Source organism: Ceratotherium simum, chromosome 2 (genome assembly GCF_057802395.1).
Source record: "Ceratotherium simum simum isolate JZ-2026a chromosome 2, ASM5780239v1, whole genome shotgun sequence".
Classification (NCBI taxonomy): domain Eukaryota; kingdom Metazoa; phylum Chordata; class Mammalia; order Perissodactyla; family Rhinocerotidae; genus Ceratotherium; species Ceratotherium simum.
Genome location: NC_141901.1, coordinates 57898154 through 57915930, shown reverse-complemented (window position 1 = coordinate 57915930; position 17777 = coordinate 57898154). Strand labels below are relative to the sequence as shown.

General features: G+C 55.8%; 1 protein-coding gene across 5 annotated transcripts; it reads left to right on the top strand.

Moving 5' to 3' along the window:
* The first annotated feature begins 1254 nt into the window (after window positions 1–1254).
* LOC101407302 (putative transmembrane reductase CYB561D1) lies at window positions 1255–17093 on the top strand. Of its 5 annotated transcripts, none has more exons than XM_087446062.1 (11): window positions 1255–1392; window positions 3295–3360; window positions 3746–3850; window positions 4255–4465; window positions 4743–5029; window positions 5638–5720; window positions 6076–6329; window positions 7156–7354; window positions 7498–7619; window positions 8087–8882; window positions 12751–17093. In XM_087446062.1, exons 1-11 carry the CDS (start codon window positions 1266–1268, stop codon window positions 13252–13254), a joined length of 2754 nt encoding a protein of 917 aa, XP_087302188.1. In that variant the 5' UTR covers window positions 1255–1265; the 3' UTR covers window positions 13255–17093. The 5 variants fall into 5 exon arrangements, with proteins under 5 accessions (XP_087302188.1, XP_014635555.2, XP_014635553.2 ...); XM_014780069.2 differs by lacking the exon at window positions 12751–17093 and adding an exon at window positions 9895–11340; XM_014780067.2 differs by lacking the exon at window positions 12751–17093 and adding an exon at window positions 9184–9888 and having other exon boundaries at window positions 8087–8888.
* The last annotated feature ends 684 nt before the right edge of the window (window positions 17094–17777 follow it).

Below are 17777 nucleotides of genomic sequence, written 5' to 3'. Positions count from 1 at the left end.
GAATCTCTGCCCTTAGAGATTATCCTTGAAGTACTTAAACCTTCCCTGGGTGAAAATTAGAAGAAAGTCTGCAATCTCGAGGTCACAGACCTTGACTTATTTTCCTCCAATTTGGTTTCCCCTTAGCTGAAGGAATGAAAATGGGATGAGGTATGAGAGATTGAGGAAGGAGAAAAGAATTAGTATCTTTTTTCTGATGTGATGGGGGGGTGGCCAAGCTTTTGTCTCATGATTGTGTGAGGATGGAAAGAAATGTTATTAGCTGAGAAGAAGAAAGAGGTGGATGATTAAGGTATTTTCCAGGCCTTAGCAAGGGAAATGACAGATCTGATGAGAAATCTCCCTATGCCAAGGCTCTGGTAGCAGCCCTTCCAGCAGAGAAAATATTCATTAGAAGAAGAAGCGACAGTGATGGATGGAGTCAGGGTCCAGCCAGGGTTTGGGAAGAAGCGGTACAGGGTATCGATCGCAGTTCTCAGGAGGAGAGAGACAGATCAGCAGAGATGCTGCAAACACCAGCAGCCTCGGGGCCACCCCAGTTCCGGGGCTGGCTTTGGCTCGGAGATAGCCTTCTGTCATCCTGACAGGTGATCTTGGTCAGCTCATCTAAGTCCTCCCGAACCCAGACAACGCCACTTCAACCCTCTGCTCTGCATCAGAGCAGCATGGGTTTCCCACAGAGGAGGGACAACACGGGAGCCGAGGACCCTCCCCCACTTCAACCCTTGTGTCCTTCAGCACATCCTACAGACTCCCTCCCCTTGCCCGTCTGATTCACAGCGCCCACCTCCATGCACCTACCCTATTCGATCTACAGAGGAGCGAAGTCGCTTCGTGGCCGCCAGCCCAGGAAGGGGCGCCAGCCAGCTGGCGGAGGCACGGCTTAGAGGGGCGTCTTGGGTAGAGAGACGTTTGGGGCTGGGGTGTGTGTGCAGTGAGCTTGGGAGAGTGGGCTGGTAGCACAGAGAATGTGTGTACAAGGGTTAGGAGAGAGGTCCTGGGGTTTCGGTCTCTTTTTCCCCTGCAATTGTGTATCTCGGAGGGGCTCTTGCTGCAAGCTTGGTAGGCAACAGCACCCCCCTCCAAGACTACACTTCCCAGAAGGCTATGCGAGAGGGAGGGTGAGGGGAAGGCGACTTGGGCTGCGCTTGCGCAAAGAGTGAGCTGGAAAGGTGGGAGGGAGAGGGGAGGCGTGCCCGCGGCGGGGCTGGGGGGAGGGGGCCGCGCGGCGGCGGCGCCCGGGCGGGCGCGCGTCCGCGGCGGTGATGGCGGTGCGTGAACGCGCGGCGGCAGCAATGGCCGCTCTGGAGCGGCGGGTGCCGAGTCTCGATGACTTCGCGGGACAGAGCTGGAGCTCGTGGGTGGAGCGGGCCGACCTGCCCGTGGCTGACGGTGAGTGAAGGTCCTTTAGAGTCCGAGGACCCCATCACTGTCTCCCCTCCCCCCCTCCGGGCCCCCGCCAGCAGAGGGGAGCCGCCGACGGGAGCCGCCGTCCGGCTCCCCGGCCCCCCAAACAAAGGACCCGCCGGGTCCTAGTGCCCGCCCGTTCCGCCACCTTCGCGCCTCCGGGTCCTAGCGCCGGCCCACACCCCGCAGCCCACCCTGCCCACCTCTGCCTCCGCCGATGCCTAGTACCTGCCCCCACATCTGCTTCCCTTTATCTTTCTCCTTGCCTGCTGTCCTCCAGCTTCCGACCCTTCTGCACCTGCCTCGGGCTTTCCCCATCCGCAACAGTCCTCTCCACGTGTTTCCCACGCACCCCACTTCTGTGCCCCCCTCCGAACCCCCCTTGTTCCTTCGCCTTCTGCCCCACACCTCTTGCTCCTTTTCAGCGTTTGCCTACCGGCGGCAGTGCTACTGAACCCCCACCCCCTTCGCATTAGTTCGTCGGTCCATCCATCTATCCATCCTCCCTTCCTTCTTCCTTCTGTCCATCCATCCATGCCTCCAACCCTCCGTCCTTTCCCGGGCCTCTTGCCTTGCCTCTTGGCTCTCTCCCCTGAACCCCACCTTCTCTAGGCCCCTGAGTGCCTTTGGTGAGCAGGCTGACAGCCCCTTCTCCTGATCTTTGTCTCCTGGGCCCCAGGGGGCTCCTGGCCTCGTGGCCTTCGGGGTGACAGCAGGCATCATGCCCCTGAAGAAGTTTGCAAGTGAGAAGAGGTGGAGGAGGAGACCGCATGGAGCGGTCTCTGATGACACTTGTTCTCCTCTGAGACCTCGGACTGCCAGCTCAGTTCTGTCCATCACTGCATTTTAACGGACTTAAGAGTGGGAGCTGCCCCTTGTCTCTTGCATGCCTAGCCCCCACCCCTCATATCTGGAAATTATATAAGACTGTCAACAATCTTCTCATCCTAGAAAGGGGCAAATCTGTTAGTAGGCATCAGAAGCAGACTGAGTGGTAACCCAGGACTACCCCATGCTGGATGGGCAAGGATGGGGCCATTGTCAGGGTCTGGGTGCATTGAGAACCGGAAATGGAATCAGACGGGTTTGGTGACTCAGAATTGATTTTTTTTTCCAAGGGACAGGGAGGGGGCGTAGAGGAGGGAGGGGAGAAGAGTAAGGTAGGGGGATGGAGAAAGAGCTGCTTTGCACAGCTAACATGTTTTTGTCATCAACCCAGAAACTGAGGTACAAGGGCAGTCCTTGCCCAAAGCTCTCCTAAAGAGGGGAGGGGCTTGCATGGCTGACCAACGGGACTTTAAAGGTGCCAAAGGGCCACAAGACAGCAGTTTCTCTGCTCTGTGGCCATCCTATCAGTGCAGGACCTGAGAAGCTGGGTGTAACTTTGACGTTGCAATAGTAACCCAGGTAGGACAAAATTGAGTTCTTGGGGATGGGGACCTGGGAGAGTATCTGTTTAAGATGCCACAGAGTAGCAGAAAGGACCCATTGGAGAAATATCAAGGTTTCTACTCAGGGATCTGTAGTAAAATGTGTTAAGGACTATTTCCCATTTAAATGGGGAAGCAGGCCCAGAAAAGCCATGATACTTACCCACAGTCACCCAACTAGTTGGCAGTGGAACCCTGAACTGCACATTAGAGTGACGGGTCTGTAAAGTAAGGTGGCTGGATCCCTCCTGATGGGGCCAGCTCATTCCAGAGGTAGCAGGTGAAGGAAGAATGGGCACTTGAGAATGACCTACTGAAAGGTTCTCCAAGTGGTCCTGAGCGCCAGAAGCTTGTCATGGGCTGTGGGCTTCCTGTTGCTTGGCTGCAGGCCCTGGTCAGGGAGGAGATGGGGCTTCTGGGAAGGGAGTGGTCCTTCTGAGCTGTGTTTCTCCTCCAGGGGCTGAGTTGGAAGAGAATAACAAAAACACAAAGAAGATGGATGCCATGACCCTCATTAAAGAAGGTGGGAGTCAACACACATTAGGACTGGGGCCCAGGGCTGACAGGACCACCTTCCCCTCCACCACTGCATCCCAGGAGGTGGCTGCTTGAAGCAGCAGGTCTGGGGTCATCACTTTGATGAGTCTGAGTCATCCCATTCCCCTGGCTCCTGTGACCTGTTGTGGGAGATCCTAATCGTGGGTAATTGGTGCCCACTCATCTGAAAGCCTACATTCTTAGGGACTGGTTGGATAGAACTCTGGAGGATGGGAGTATCCATCATAAAGCCTGTCATGTCAGCTGGGAGGGGAAGTGTCTTCTGAGTGGTGGGGTGGGAGTGCTCTCTGATCTTAACAAGGAAACCCTGGGGTCCCCAGCCCCAGTGATAAGGGCTTCTGTCATTGCAGACATGTCCATCTTCGGGCACTGCCCTGCCCATGACGACTTCTATTTGGTTGTGTGTAACCACTGCAGCCAAGTGGTGAAGCCTCAAGCTTTCCAGAAGCACTGCGGTGAGGGGAGCCCTAGGGAGGAGATAGAGGGGGCAGGGGAAAGTGGAACATGGAACTCTGAGGACAGGGTCAGTTGGGAGGTCGTGTAGGTATTGGAGGGAGGCCTTGGGGATAGAAGGTCCTGGGGGGCCAGCTTCAGAGGATTGTGACGGGTAGGGGTTATTGTTTGAGCAAACTTCTAGCATCTGATGGAGTTAAAGGAAGAGCTAAGGGGTTCAGGAATCCCGGTCCTAGAATTTTGAGTCTTGAAGGCTCAAATCCAGATGGGAAGGAGGCAAATTTAAAATCTAAGCTATGGAGACTGCAGATTCTCTATTGTGATTCTGTGAGCAGGGTTAGGAGGTTGGGGAAGGAAGCAGTTGATACCACTCACCTCGATTACTCTCTCCACCTCCTGGTGACAGAAAGAAGACATGGGCCCCTCAGCAAGCTTTACGCCCGGGCCCCACCCCCACCTCCAGCCCCTGCCAGCTCTCAGAAATGCCATGTAGTGAATGGGCAGGGCCCAGCTTGTAGGGCCCCAGGTTCCACCAAAACCTCCTCCAGGGAGAAGGGCCAGGGGTCCCGGAGCCGTGGCCACCACCCTCCTGAGAAGACCCAGAAGGACAACCTCTGGTAAGGAGAGGCTGGAGACTCCCTAAGACTGGCCCTGACCCTAGCCCAAGGAGGGGTTGACACAAATGGAGGCGGCTGTGGGGCAGGAGGCAGCCAGCTCTATCTGCCGCTTCCTTTCATGTGCTCCAGGGAATATGGGGTCCCCTTTTCCCATGTTCTGCACCCCTGCTGGAGCCCACTCAAGTTCTAGGGCTGGGATGGAGATGGCTCTGGGCTAGAGTCCAGGGCCCAGGGCCAGCCTCCCTACCCCCAGCCCACACCCTCTCTCCATGTATAGCCTTTTCGTGCCTGTGGTGAATTTGGAGAAGATGTCCAGTCTCCCGAAGCCTGATGGACATGGAATTAGGGTGGCCCCGCCCTCTGCTTTCCTCAGCCAGCCAGGCGGCCTCACCAAGGACTCCCCTGGAAAAAACCCCACGGCACCCCCTTCTAAAGAACCTTCTGGCAGAGAGAGCATCGAGATAACCCTCAGCGAGGGCCCCAGTCACCGGACTGAAGGCAGCCCCCCTGAAAAGGAGGCTAGTGGGGCCAGGCTGCCCCCCAAAACACACCGGAAGATGGCCCGTGAGTAGTTTTGGTCTTGGGGGTCAGGAAGGTAGAGTCTGGACTCCTTTGGACTGCTTTGTCCTTAGGCCTGATGGAGACAGGTCAGGAGGGAGTGGACTTGGCCACCCCTGGTCTCCCCTTGACATGGACACACACTTGACCTGCTTGCTCTCTGGAGAGCTTATCTACAGCCCAGGTCTCTGATCAAGGCTAAGGGAGCCTATGTACAAGCAGGTGAAGTTATTCTTCCTCATCTTGGGCTGCTCACCTTTATCTCTCTTCTCACCTAGATCCAGGGCACTGCACACCTCCCACAGCTGGTTTCCCGGACATCCCAGATATCTGTGGCTGCTTTTGTTTCTTGATATGTGTTGCCCTGATTTGGGCTTGGAATCCCCAGTAGGAGTTCCTGGGCTTGGAATGAGGCTGGGGATGGTTCTTGCACCCAGTAGAGAGCTACTGATGCCCAGAGGAGTTTCTCTGGAAGGCTGCAGCCCAAGACTTGAGGGCCAGAGGCTCTTGTCTTAGGCCCAGCTCTTCCCAGGCCTTTGGCAGGAAGAAGCCAGACCCTCCTGTGGGCCTCCTAGAAAGGGCCTGGAGCTTCATGGGAACCGCTTTCCCCACAGGGAAGGAGTGCGACCTCAACAGGCAGTGTGGGGTAATAAATCCAGAGACCAAAAAGATCTGTACCCGCCTGCTGACCTGCAAGGTAACCCCCGCTCCCACTGCACAGTGAGGGAGGACGGTACAGACACGGGCCCTGGGCAAGGAGAGGAATTGAGATGCTATCCAAGTTCTGGCTCCGGGGATGGGGGTTAAGCCCAGATCAGGCAAGGGGAGAGGAGGCTGCCCACAGCGGGCCCAAGGTGGGGGCAGCAGGCAGGGGGTGGCTTCCAGATTCCCCCACCCCAAAGGAGGGTTCTGGTCCTGTGGGGGAGTGAAACAAAGACACACAAACACTCACACCCCCTCTCTCTCCGCTTGCCCAGGCCAGAGCACACTGCTGCCCCTCACCCCTGCTCAGCTCACACCCCTCCCCACCCCTCCACCCTGCTGTATTCTAGATCCACTCGGTGCACCAGCGCCGGGAGGTCCAGGGCCGGGCCAAGGACTTTGATGTGCTAGTGGCAGAGCTGAAGGCCAACTCCCGCAAAGGGGAGTCTCCCAAGGAGAAGAGCCCAGGGCGTAAGGAGCCAGCTCTTGAGCGCGCCTCCCAGGAGCCCCTCTCCTCAGTCCAGGTTGTGGCAGCAGCGGCTGCGCCCAGCAGCACCTTCTCTGCTCGTGACAAGCAGACCTACCCGTACTGTGCACTGCCCAGGTACGTCCAGGATCCAGCCCCCGTCTGACCTGGGGACACTTGGCCCCAAGCCATCAGGGACCCCTGGAGACAGGCCCAGAAAGTGTTCTGAAAGATGCTGTTCACTCTGCCCTGAGTCTCGGGGGATACCTGGGGCCCCTGGCAGGGGTGTCGAAGTAGGTGATTCCCTGTTCCTGACCGAGCATACCACAGTTCCCCAGCCTCTCTATAGTGTGCCAGTTCCAACACCCAGGATAAAAACATTTTCTCAGCTGCTTCCAACAGGCCAGAACTCTTAACTAGGGAGCCGCAAGGGTCAGGGTCCTGGGTGAGGCAGTCCTACTGTGTATTCATTCACTGGCCCCTTCGTGTGCAGAGGCTGTGCTGGACCTCAGGGAGAGCCTGCCTTGCCGAAGGAGACACACACGCATCTCTGCCTGTAACATGAGGGGCAGACATGAAACACAGGCTCAGCTCGCAGACAGGCTCACAGGAATATGTGATGCAAGAAGGGAGCTGAGAGAATTGACTGGGCTGACCAGAGCTGGGTGCAGTTAAACTCAGAAGATTTTCTGGAGGAGGGGAATCTGGAGTAGATTTTTCCCCTGAGGAGGCAGGGCCTGGGAAGTGAAGGGGCTGGGGAGAGAATCCCTTGGGAGCTGTGGTCCCTGGTCTTTCTGGCTCTTACTCTGAGCTCTGTTGTTCCCTCCTTTCCTGTCCTCCTTCCTCGTTGTCTGATTTCCCAGCAGGGCGTCTGCCCAGGCTTTCTGAGCTTGGCAGGTTCAGGGATACCCCACCCTGACCCACTCCCAGCACATTGCCCTTACATCCCCTTTGGCCCTTCCAGGTCCCGGGCCTCCTCTGAGAGTGAGTTGGATGATGATGGCCCCTGTGGTGGTGATGGTGACCCAGGCCTGTTCCCCTTCCCTCTGCCCCGGGGTGGGGCCCAGGCCTCCAGCGAGGAGAGTGAGGAGGAGGGGACATCTGATGATCTCCACCTCCCCCCTGACTGCCATTATGCAACCCGGCCCCCGCGGCCACAGGCGGTAAGGACCTGGGGCAGGGACCTGGGGTGGGGGGTGGCTCAGCTTTCCTGGCCCACGATGTGGGGAGGAGGTCACATCCTGTGTGCAGGTGCCCTCCCTGCATTTCAGGTCCCGCTAACCTTGTACCTTCCCTCTGCCTTCAGTTCTGCACCTTTGGGAGCCGGCTGGTGAGTCCAGGATGCTACGTGTTTAGCCGCCGGCTGGACCGGTTCTGCTCGGCACTGAGCTCCATGCTGGAACGGCACCTCAGCTCACACATGTGGAAGTGAGTCTCTCAGGCCCAGAACATCCCTCCCTGGGCCCCAGGCATACGTGGGCTTCCGAAGCTCTAATTCTCCACATATACCTATAGATTTGGCTTAACTGTTTGCCAGGAAGACTGTAGCTAGAATGAAGAGGAGGTGGGGAAACCTGGCAGCCTGGAGCTGGGCTAAGGCAGGGCATGAGTGAATCTCGACTCTTATCCATCACTTCCAGGACCTTTTGGGTAACTAGGGATAGGAGATGTCCAAGCTGAGATTTAAAATGAGGTTCTTAATGGGTCTATATACTAGTTCATTCCTGCCTATTCTTGTGCCTTCTTCTTGACCCTCAGTTCCAGTGTCTCCCAGCAGAGGGCAGCAATGCTGGGGCTCTGTGGGCCATTTCTAGGTGGGGCAAAGACTGGTGTATGTTGGTGGGGAGGCCCTCTTGTTTGCTTGGCATCACAGTGGGGCTCTCTTTTTGCTGCAGGAAGATCCCACCGGCGGCTGAGCCTCCATCCCACCTTGTCAGCTCACCCCTGTCTGCTCCCCTGAGCCCATCCTCTACGGGCAGCTGCCACCGCCTTCCAGGCCCACCACACAGACCTGCCTGCCCAGCCTCCATGCCCCCCACCAAGGACAGCCATGTCCCCAGCTACCCTGCAGGCTCCCCCAGTGTGGCAGCCGCCTGCAGCCAGGCAGAATGCACAGGTGGGAGCCAGGCCATCACCTCACCACTGCCTGCCAACACGCCATCCCCGTCCTTCAGCAAGCTCCCTCCTTCGAAGGCCAGCAAGTCGTCCAAAGGCAAGGACAGAGCTGAGGTGGAGGCGCCTTCTCGAAAGCGAAAGTTATCCCCAGGCCCCACCACTTTCAAACGGACCTGCATCCTGGAGCCCACTGGAAAAGGCAAACCCTCTGGCTGCCGTAGCCTCTCGGCCAAGACTAAAACAGCCCTAGGCATGGGGCTTAATGGGACGGTGGGGCCAAGAGTGAAGAGGGCAGGGCCCCTGGACTGTCGGGGTTCCCCTCATCAGCCCCCCACACCGGTCAAGGCTTCTCAGCTGGACAACCGGGGAGCGGCTGGACACCCAGCCAAGGCCCTACCAACCAACTGCCTCTCTGAGGAAGAGGTAGCCAAGAAGCGGAAAAACCTGGCCACTTACTGCCGGCCAGTGAAGGCCAAGCACTGCCAGGCTGGCGCCCCAGCCGATGCGGCCTGCTCTGTGCGCCGCAAGAAGCCGGGTCCAGCCCTGGCCTTTGAGGAGAAGTGTTCTACACTGAAGGTACCAGCCTGGCTCCCTGAAGAGCGTGGGCAGGGAAGGGTCAGGATGGATGAGGGGGGAGTGCACAGTGGGCACCTGACACAGAGAAGGTGCTAAGTAAATGTTTGTGCAGGGAAGGGAAGAAAGGGGAAGTTGAGAGAGTTCCTGCGCCATCTTCTTTAGGGAGAGGTGGATCAGCTCTTCGCAAGGTGACTCTAGCTTTTGCTTGATGGCCTTCCCCTATCCCCAGCCTTTTTCCTCAACTATGGAGATGCTGCCTCTGCCTCCCCCTCCCCCACTCTCACTTTTGCTGTTATCAAAGGGCCACTTTCTGAATTGGCTGTGGCCCTCACTCCAGGAACTGGAGCTACCTCTGTCCCCTGAAGGAGAGGAAGTTGGACTCCCTGAGCTCTGATAAGAAAGGTTTGGGTGTGAGGTTGAGCCTTGGTCCCTGAGCTGTGACCTAACATGCTGAGCAGCAGGGCAGGTGGGCTGGTCTTGTTCATTGGTTTTGCCTCTGGGTTTCAGGGTATGAAAGGGCAGGGACACAACTCAGGGTCCACATGTGCATGGATGCCCAGCTTGCACATGTCCACACTTCGAGGTTTTCAGGTGCCAGGCGAGTTCTCCAGGGTTTCTGGTAAAGCCAGCAGCCAGGTTTACTTGCCTCTTCTGATGGGATCCCTGGCGTAGTATGCTATGAACGATCCATATGATCCCAGCCAGGAGGGACTTACTGGAGGTGGGAAGGGGGGATGCTCTCCTGATTTAGGCATGGGCCAGATACATACCAACACCTCTGGCACCCATATGAGAGGAGTGAGTTTGACAGTTGCCCAGGGCGTGGGTGTGCGTGGGTGTTCTCCAGGCTGCCCCTGCTGGGCTGGCATTCATCTTCCCCCTTGCCCAGCTTTACTCACCAGGCCAGCAGGAGGAAATCAAGCCTTAGCCTTATGATCCACACAGTTCACTGGGTAGGAGGACTGGTAGGCCCCCAGCCTGACGCTGACTCTTGTCTCTTGTCTTCCTGCAGTCAAAAGCCCATTAACGAGAAAGTGCCTGTCCACTGCGATGGAGCCGCCAGCACCTCCTCCCCTCCAGATCCGGGCCCCAGGCTGCTGCCGCTTTTTATAACTTTATATTATTTTTTTTAAGAAAAAAAACTCTTTAAAATACCTCAAGACTGTCTCCCTGTTCTGTTGCTGCTAAGAAAGTATAAAAACAGAAACAGAGAAAAGGAAGGAAAAAAATGTAACAAAATGAGTGTCCTTACTGTGCCTAACCGCACTCTGGGAGGCTGAGATGATAGGCAGCCAGATTCCAGCTCCCATCGCTTGCCTGCAGAAGTCTCTTATGCTCATATATTTTTGTCCTTTTAAAAAGTGTGGAAATGGCTGGGGTTTGTATCATTGGGGCAGTCTTCTCTCCAGATAGGATGGTGGAGGCATGTGGGTCTGAGTGAGCAGGGCTCCCCAGAATCTTGACCCCAGAGGCTACTCCAGTCCCATTGGGAAGGGAAACTTAACAGGGGAGGGGAGCCACAGATCTGGCTCTACTCTTGGATCTTTGCCCTGGGGGTCTGAGGGAGTCAGCCTGTGGCCCTTTTCTGGTCTTCGAGTAACCCTGGGCCTCCATCCTATCTCTGAATTACTGCCTCAGTTTCTTCAGCTGTTTTGCCCTTCCTGCTTCTTACTGCCTGCCTTATTTTCTCAACCACTGGAGGAGCTCGAATTGAGTTGGTAACTGCTCTCAGGATGTCCCTGATTTCTGTGGGACAGTCTGTTTGCCCTTAAGGAAGGGGTGCAGCCTCTCCCAGGTAGGCCTCCTTGATCTGAACCACACCTTTTTTGGAGGCATGAAGGGGAAAGGTATGATCACTTAACAGAACTTCCCTTGGTGTAGAAGGCAGCAGGAATGTGGGAGGTCCTGGGCCTTCAGGATCACCTGGCTTCCCAGGGCTGAGCAGATGGTTTGGAGGTGGCACGGGCTGGGAGTGCCCTAGTTCTGCCATTTATCTCACTGGGGACAATTACTGTGCAGATAGGGGACGAGACTCTTGCGTCTCCCTCCTTTTGTCCTCAAACCTGAATTCACCAGGCACAGGGCACTATTTTTTGTCCTTGCCCTTTCCTTTCAGTCTCCTTGCTTGTAAGCAGGGGGGAATCTTATTCCTTTAACAAGACAGAAGAAGGGATGGCAAGAGAGAGTGGGCAGCCAGGGAAATTCAGTTTTTCTGGAAAACTGCAAAACACTGGTTTCACACTCTTGGTTCAATGTACCAAGTTTGTGATTTGGGGTTTGGGTGAAATCAGTTGCTGTAAATGTAATTTCCGCAGGCTACTTGAGACAAGCCACTGTAGACATAAAGATACAAATGAGGTTAGCTGAAGAAACAAAGTGGGCCCGGAGTTGTCTGGTCCCCTTCTGCCCTCGGGGCTCTCCAGAGCCGACGCGCTTTCCCCCCATCCCCCAGAGGGCGCTGTGGGCGAAGCCGCCGCACTGCCGGAGGCGTCCCCGGGGAGGAGCCTCTCCCGCAGCGGCGGCCGCCTCCGCGATCGCAAACCCGGAAGACGCGCTCTGGCAGCTGGGAGTGTGCGCCGGCCCGGCGCGGCCATGCAGCCCCTGGTGGTAGATCTGGCTCCCGCTCCAGCGAGGGAGCCGAGACTGACCCGCTGGCTGCGGAGAGGCAGTGGGATCTTGGCGCACCTGGTAGCTTTGGGCTTCACCATCTTTCTGATTCTGCTGTCCCGGCCGGGAACCAGTGAGTGTGCAAGGAGGGGCGGGGCCAGGGAAGGGGGCGGAGCCGAGATGCTGGAGGGGCAGCGATTGGGAGCGCTAGGAGACGTGGAGTGGGGACCCTAGCAGTGAAGGGGCGGACTGTGGAGGGGTGGTAAGGGCGTGGTGGGGCGGGGCCCTGGGGGAGGGGCCTTAGAGGGGCGGGGCTTTGGGTCCTGGGGAGGAGAGGCAGACGACTGAAGTGAACTGAACTCAGTAGTTCATCATGAGCATGATGAAGGATACAAGTAAGGGAGGGAGGTCTAGGACTGGGCTGACAGCTGCGAGGTGCTGAGTGGGGAACCTAGGCCAAACTGGTATGTTTGCCCTCTTGGTTGCTCACCCAAAGGCCCCTTCTCTGCTCCACTTTGCCCTGAGTTCCTGATTCATGATTAGGGTTGGGGATAGTACACTGACCTTTCCCCTGTAACCAGATTCTTTGGGCTCTAGCCAGCCACAGGGGCAGAATCAATGGTGCCCGGCCGTCAGTCTGTTCTCTTTGATTCTTAGGTCTTTTCTCCTGGCACCCTGTATTCATGGCCTTGGCGGTGAGTTTGGGCTTCTTTCTGCAGCTGATTTGTTTGGATATGCCCCTAGTAAGCATCCAGCCTTCAAAAGGCTCAGCCTTTCTAAGGCTTAGACAGGTGGGGGACAGGTCGGGCCCCATCTCACCCTGCAACCTATGAGACTGGGAGACCTGGAGGGCTGGGCTGTAGGTAGTGTCAGGTGGTTGAAGGGGGTGGGAGGGCATGGAGGATATTTCTTTCTCCACTAGTAGGAAAAGAGGAAGGAGAAAGTGGAAGAGGTGTTATCCAGTTGCTCCCCTCAAAGTTCAGGAGGAAGTTTAACATTTGCTGTTCCCATTGGTCAAGAAATGGGGGACATTGTCTGTGGAGGAGGAGGGGTGTGGATGTCAGCCTGAATGATGAGACTTCCACTCAAGTGTTGATTCTCAATTGTGCCCAGAAATGCTGACCTGTGAGGCAGGAGGTACTGGTGGGAGTTCTTTAGCCCCTACCCTTTTTCCTCATTGTTTGGATGTATGAGAGCACCTCCTTTTTCTTAGGCCTCCAAGCTGGGCCTGAGGCTCACTGGCCCTCTCCTGTGTTCACAGTTCTGCCTCTGCATGGCTGAGGCCATCCTACTCTTCTCGTCTGAGCACTCCCCGTTCTTCTTCTGCTCCCGAAAGGCCCGAATCCGACTCCACTGGGTGGGGCAGACCCTAGCCATCCTCTGTGCATCCCTGGGCCTGGGCTTCATCATCTCCAGCAGGACTCGCAGTGAGCTGCCCCACCTGGTGTCCTGGCACAGTTGGGTAGGGGCTCTGACACTGCTGGCCACTGGTGGTCAGGCCCTGTGTGGGCTCTGCCTCCTCTGTCCGCGGGCAGCCAGGGTCTCAAGGGTGGCTCGCCTCAAGCTCTACCATCTGACATGTGGACTGGTGGTCTACCTGATGGCTACTGTAACGGTGCTCCTGGGCCTGTACTCAGTGTGGTTCCAGGCCCAGATCAAAGGTGCAGCCTGGTACCTGTGCCTGGCGCTGCCCCTTTATCCAGCCCTGGTGATCATGCACCAGATCTCCAGCTCCTACTTGCCAAGGAAGAAAATGGAAATGTGAGTTCCTCTGAGCTCTCAATCTAGATGGGACACTTGCCTTGGACTTCAATGGTTCCTTTGGTGACCTTCAAGGGATCCACTTCAGAAGTGGTAGGGTTTTTGTACTTCTTAGCTTGGCCAGGGGCTGCAGAAACCCAAATTGCTATTATTGATGGATGACTCAGTGGGCCAAAATGGGGAAGTATACTGGGTACAAGTGGAAGGTGATGTGGCGCTTGGTCCTGAAGCCTCCACTCTTGATGGGAGACAGAAGTGTTGGGTGGTGGTGGTGATGGTGTTGGCACGCATTTCTTTCTTGCATGCCTGATAAACAGTTGGGTTCCTGTAACTTATGAATGGCAGCTATGGCTCTTTGGGTCACTTTTGAGAAAGCAGTGTGCTGTAGTGGAGAGCCCATGGGTCTTGTTTATGGGTTATCATTCTCATAGGCTCTATAGTGCAACCTTAGGCAAGTCACATGTCTCAGGACCTCACTTTTCTCATCTGTGTAACAAGTGAGTGTTTCCAAACAATCTCTTAAACATTCAGTGTCTGTTGGGTTGATGTCACAGAACACCCTCCCAGCTCTGGACCATGGGCTGGACCACTCAGCAGACTCAGGATGTAATTCTTACATTCATTATCCCCTTACCCCTCTGGAGGGACAGGTCTACCCTCATGGCCTTCCAGGAATCTGTGCCAATTTGGCCCCTGGACCAGGGCACAAGGGGTCAGGCCCTGTGGAGAGAAGGGGCCCAGGTGAGGGTTTCCTGAACTCCCAGACAGTAAAGGCACTAAAGTCACTTTAAAGCTTTTGGAGAAGGACATTGGCTTAATGAAGCCTATGGCTCCTGGCTGGGCTTCTTTGCCCAGCTAAGAACTTCCTTAGCCCACCTCAGGATCTGGGCTTGAAGGCTGCAGGACATGAGTGTGTTCCTTCCCTTGACATCCATTCTCAGTGGCAAAGTAGTCCTGAGCATCTCACGTTTTGCCCTTCTTAGGGCTCAGGTTCTTGCCTTAGCATATAGCTTTGTGGAGCTATTCCGAAGCTTTTAGAACAAAATAAGCACCAAGGAAGTGGGGCAGGGCTCTTCTGATCTTGGGAAGACCAAGTCTCCCTGGTTCCTCTTTTCTCCTTGTCAACTAAGCTTTCCTCAGTTGTCATCTCTTGCCAGCTCTTTGGCCCTGGAAGGGGCTGAGTTTAGTGCCAGCAGGCAAATGAGGGCCGGTCCCTCTTCCCTGCAGAGACCCCTCCTTGTCCCAAACTGGAAGTAGTTCCCCAGACTGCCCTCGGCACTGAGGGCTGGATGCCAGACTGGTTAACTGTGGTCTGGCTCAGTTGGGGAGATGGAACCTCCATAGATCATGGCAAGGACTGAAGACGGCTGAGCCAGGAATGCTGGTGTGGAGGCAGACAGAGATAGCTCAGTGGAAACTCTGGGAGGCCTGGGATGTTGGGGCTGGAGCTCGGGTCCCAGGAGCAGGGGGAGGCATTCCTAGATGGCAGTATTTTGGTTGTTCCAGGTCTTTTGAAGGCTCAAGACCGCCTTTCTGGGTGGCTGAGAAGCAAGGAGGTTGGTATGATTCAGCAGTACAGGGATGGAGACTGCAAGGGCAGAGGTGTCCTCTGAGTGGATCTCACCAGGCTCCTCCTGGGTCACATGGCATCTCCCAGGAGCTCTTCAGACCTTAAGCATGTAAAGGGGGCCACTGTTGTGCTGAGGGTGATTGTTCCTGTCTCTTTCATTGCCCTCTCTCCCCTCTCAAACTACCCAATGTGGTCTGAACTTGGAAGAGATGGTTACTGGGGCCGCCTGGAGGAGATTCTCACCTGGGGTCACTTTGATCAGGGGTTCCATCTCCTCTCCCCGTATCCCAGCCAGTGCTGGGAGTCTCACCCTGTCTACAGCAGCGGGGGAGGGCTGGGTAAGGTTCACCAGCTTGTTCTGAGAGCCAAGCAGACGACGCCATAAAGCCTGAGCCTGCCTGAGGTGTTGCCTCCTCCCAGTTGGTGCGGGGGCTGGTGGGCGGGCGGGCAGGCGGGCTGACAGCCGGCAGTTTGCGTGGGCTGTGCCAGCTGATGTCTATTCCCAGCCCTGGGAGGAAGGGGGAAGTCATTTATATTCTGCAGGAGGAAAGGGGCCCCAGCTGTCACCTCTGACCAGTAGGCCTGGAGGGCAGGGGCACAGGGCAGAGAGGAGGGCACAGCTGGTCTCCTTTTGCTTAGATGTTCTGACTGTAGTTTAGGGAGTAGGTCACCAGGAGGAGCCCTTCTTCCTGGCCGGCCAGATTGTGGGGGACTTCCTTCCCCTCCCCTCTTTGCATTTCTCCCTCCACACCACCTGCCCTCACATCCTGGGGCAGCAGCTGGACAACCGTTAGGCCTCAGTGCCAGGGCACTCTTCCTCCAGCTGGGATCTCGGTGGCTGCCGGCTGCATAAGCCTCCTGCCTCCCTACACGCTCTCTTCCCCCCACTCCCTGTATCTCCCCATCTGGGATATAAGCTGGGCTCCTCAGCAGTGAGGCAGAGGCCTTGGGGGAGAAGCAAATGGCTGCCCTCTGCCCTTGTCCCCTGGTTAGGGAAGGGTGCTAGTAGTCAGCCTGTTTTGCCTTTTTAAAAAAAGCCAGAGTGCTCAAATAAAAAAATTGCATGTTATTTGCACAAATTTGCATAGCAGGCTCACTAAGTCCTGATTCCAAATGTGATTATATTCAAACTCAACCTTGAGGACATTAGAAATATGGATGGTTTTTGTATCCAAATCGTAATAAGAGTACCATTCTGGGCTCAGATGCCCCCTCCAATCCCCATCTTTCCCATAACCACCCCTTCCCTTGAGCCCCACTGTGGCTGGGGGTGGTGTTGAATGGCAGGAGCTCTGTGCCTGGGGAAATCTTCCAGACTCACCTTCTTGGCTCTTCAGCTGCATCAAAGGTAGGCTGCTATCCCTCTTGCCAGCCTGTGCCTCCTCTCTCCCCAACCTCTCACAGGGCAGACTGTCCCTCCCCACTCCCTGACACTGGCGTGTCCCTTCTTTCTCATTGTCCCCACCCTTCCACCCCCGTGCATGGCTGCTATGGGTCTTGTTTTTAAAACCTCACTGTGGGAGATCCAAGCATCCTCCCTGAGCCAGCTGGCTGCTGTGCCAAGGCCTGTTCAGAGTTAATAATAATCATTAGCTGAACAGTGCTGGGGCCTTTCAGCTCCAGATCTCCAAGCACTTGCAGGCTGAGTCAGCCAGCCCTCACCTTCCCCCTTTTCCTGGGCTGCAGAGTGTAACAGAATGGGGAGGCACTGTGGGAGGGGAGGAGGGTCAGGAGTCTTACCTCCCAGCCATAGCTTCAGGCTTCTTTCCTCTGGGAGTGGGCCCTGGGAGACCTCTGAGTAAACAAATAAGGCCTTTTCACCTGACAGAGGTCAAGATGTAGGGAACACAGTGTATGCTCCGCTGACACTGGTAGTAGCAGTGGCAGCCGTTGACCCTGAACCTCTGGTCCTCTTGCCCTTCCTTCTGTTTTCCTGTCTTGGCCTCCAGAGGACACCCTTGGTCCTGACACCTGACCTCAGCATTTCCAGTGGCCCCCTCCAGGCTTAGGGAGCAGGGAGGCCTCTGGTAGTGCTCCCACTGCCCCTGTGTCTGGTTGGCAAAAAGAGCCTGTATACATGAAGTGAAAAGTGCATCAACCTGAAACTAGGAAACCTGTAGTCTGGGTTTACTCGGCCCCTAACAATGGTGTGGCCATGAGCAAATCTCTTACTGCTGGACCTACCTCACAGGGATGTTGTGAGGGTTAGATGGGAGAACATGCATGTTAACAGGCATTGCAAAGTTCAAAGCATTAAACAAATGTCAACAGGTGGTATCATGTTCTTGTCCTTATCTCTCTTTCACTCAGCCTGGCTCTGCGCTTTATGTTTCATTTAGGGAGGCAATAAACAGTTATGGATGGTGATGCTTAGGGGACCCAAGCCTCAGAGGGGTTGTACTGCTGGCCATCGTAAGAGAACACAGACACATTTCCTCTTTCTCGATGCAAGGTCAGCTCTCATCCATTCCTGCCAGGAAGGCCACCAAGGCTATGACTCGAGCGAAGCTTGCCCTAAGTGCTGCCTGCCTGGTGTTTTCAAGTCATGGGGCTGCCTGCAAATCTGGGTGTTAGTGCAGTTATCCCCTGGGTCCAGCCTGAACTTCCTGGAGCTGCTCTTAGTCTGGAGCTGCTGGTCACAAGTCTCTCTCAATCTCTCCTACCCAATTCTGCTCTTCTGAGGGAAAAGTGGAGCAGAAAATCCAGGAGGGGAGGAGCAACAGTAATGGACACAACACTGCCTCTGGTTTCCCCTGTAGCCAGAGGCTGAGCAATGCCGGCCTCAGGCCTTGTGCCAGGCATGGAGGTGCAGAGCTGTGAGACATGGCCCCGGCTTGTTCACAAGTGTGTTTCTCTTTCCTTGTTTCAGGCTCTTGAAGTAGGATCACAGTCCTCCCCTCCTCAAAGCACTTTATTGGAATTAAAACACACTCATACACACATACACATACATACAC

Bases quoted from the DNA above. Each gene is read 5' to 3' on its own strand.
- LOC101407302 (XM_087446062.1), top strand. From the start codon at position 1,266: ATGGCGGTGCGTGAACGCGCGGCGGCAGCAATGGCCGCTCTGGAGCGG. The intron at 7,620-8,086 runs GTGAGTCTCTCA...TTTTTGCTGCAG, and splicing joins CTCAGCTCACACATGTGGAA to GAAGATCCCACCGGCGGCTG. The intron at 8,883-12,750 runs GTACCAGCCTGG...CTGTGTTCACAG, and splicing joins AGAAGTGTTCTACACTGAAG to TTCTGCCTCTGCATGGCTGA.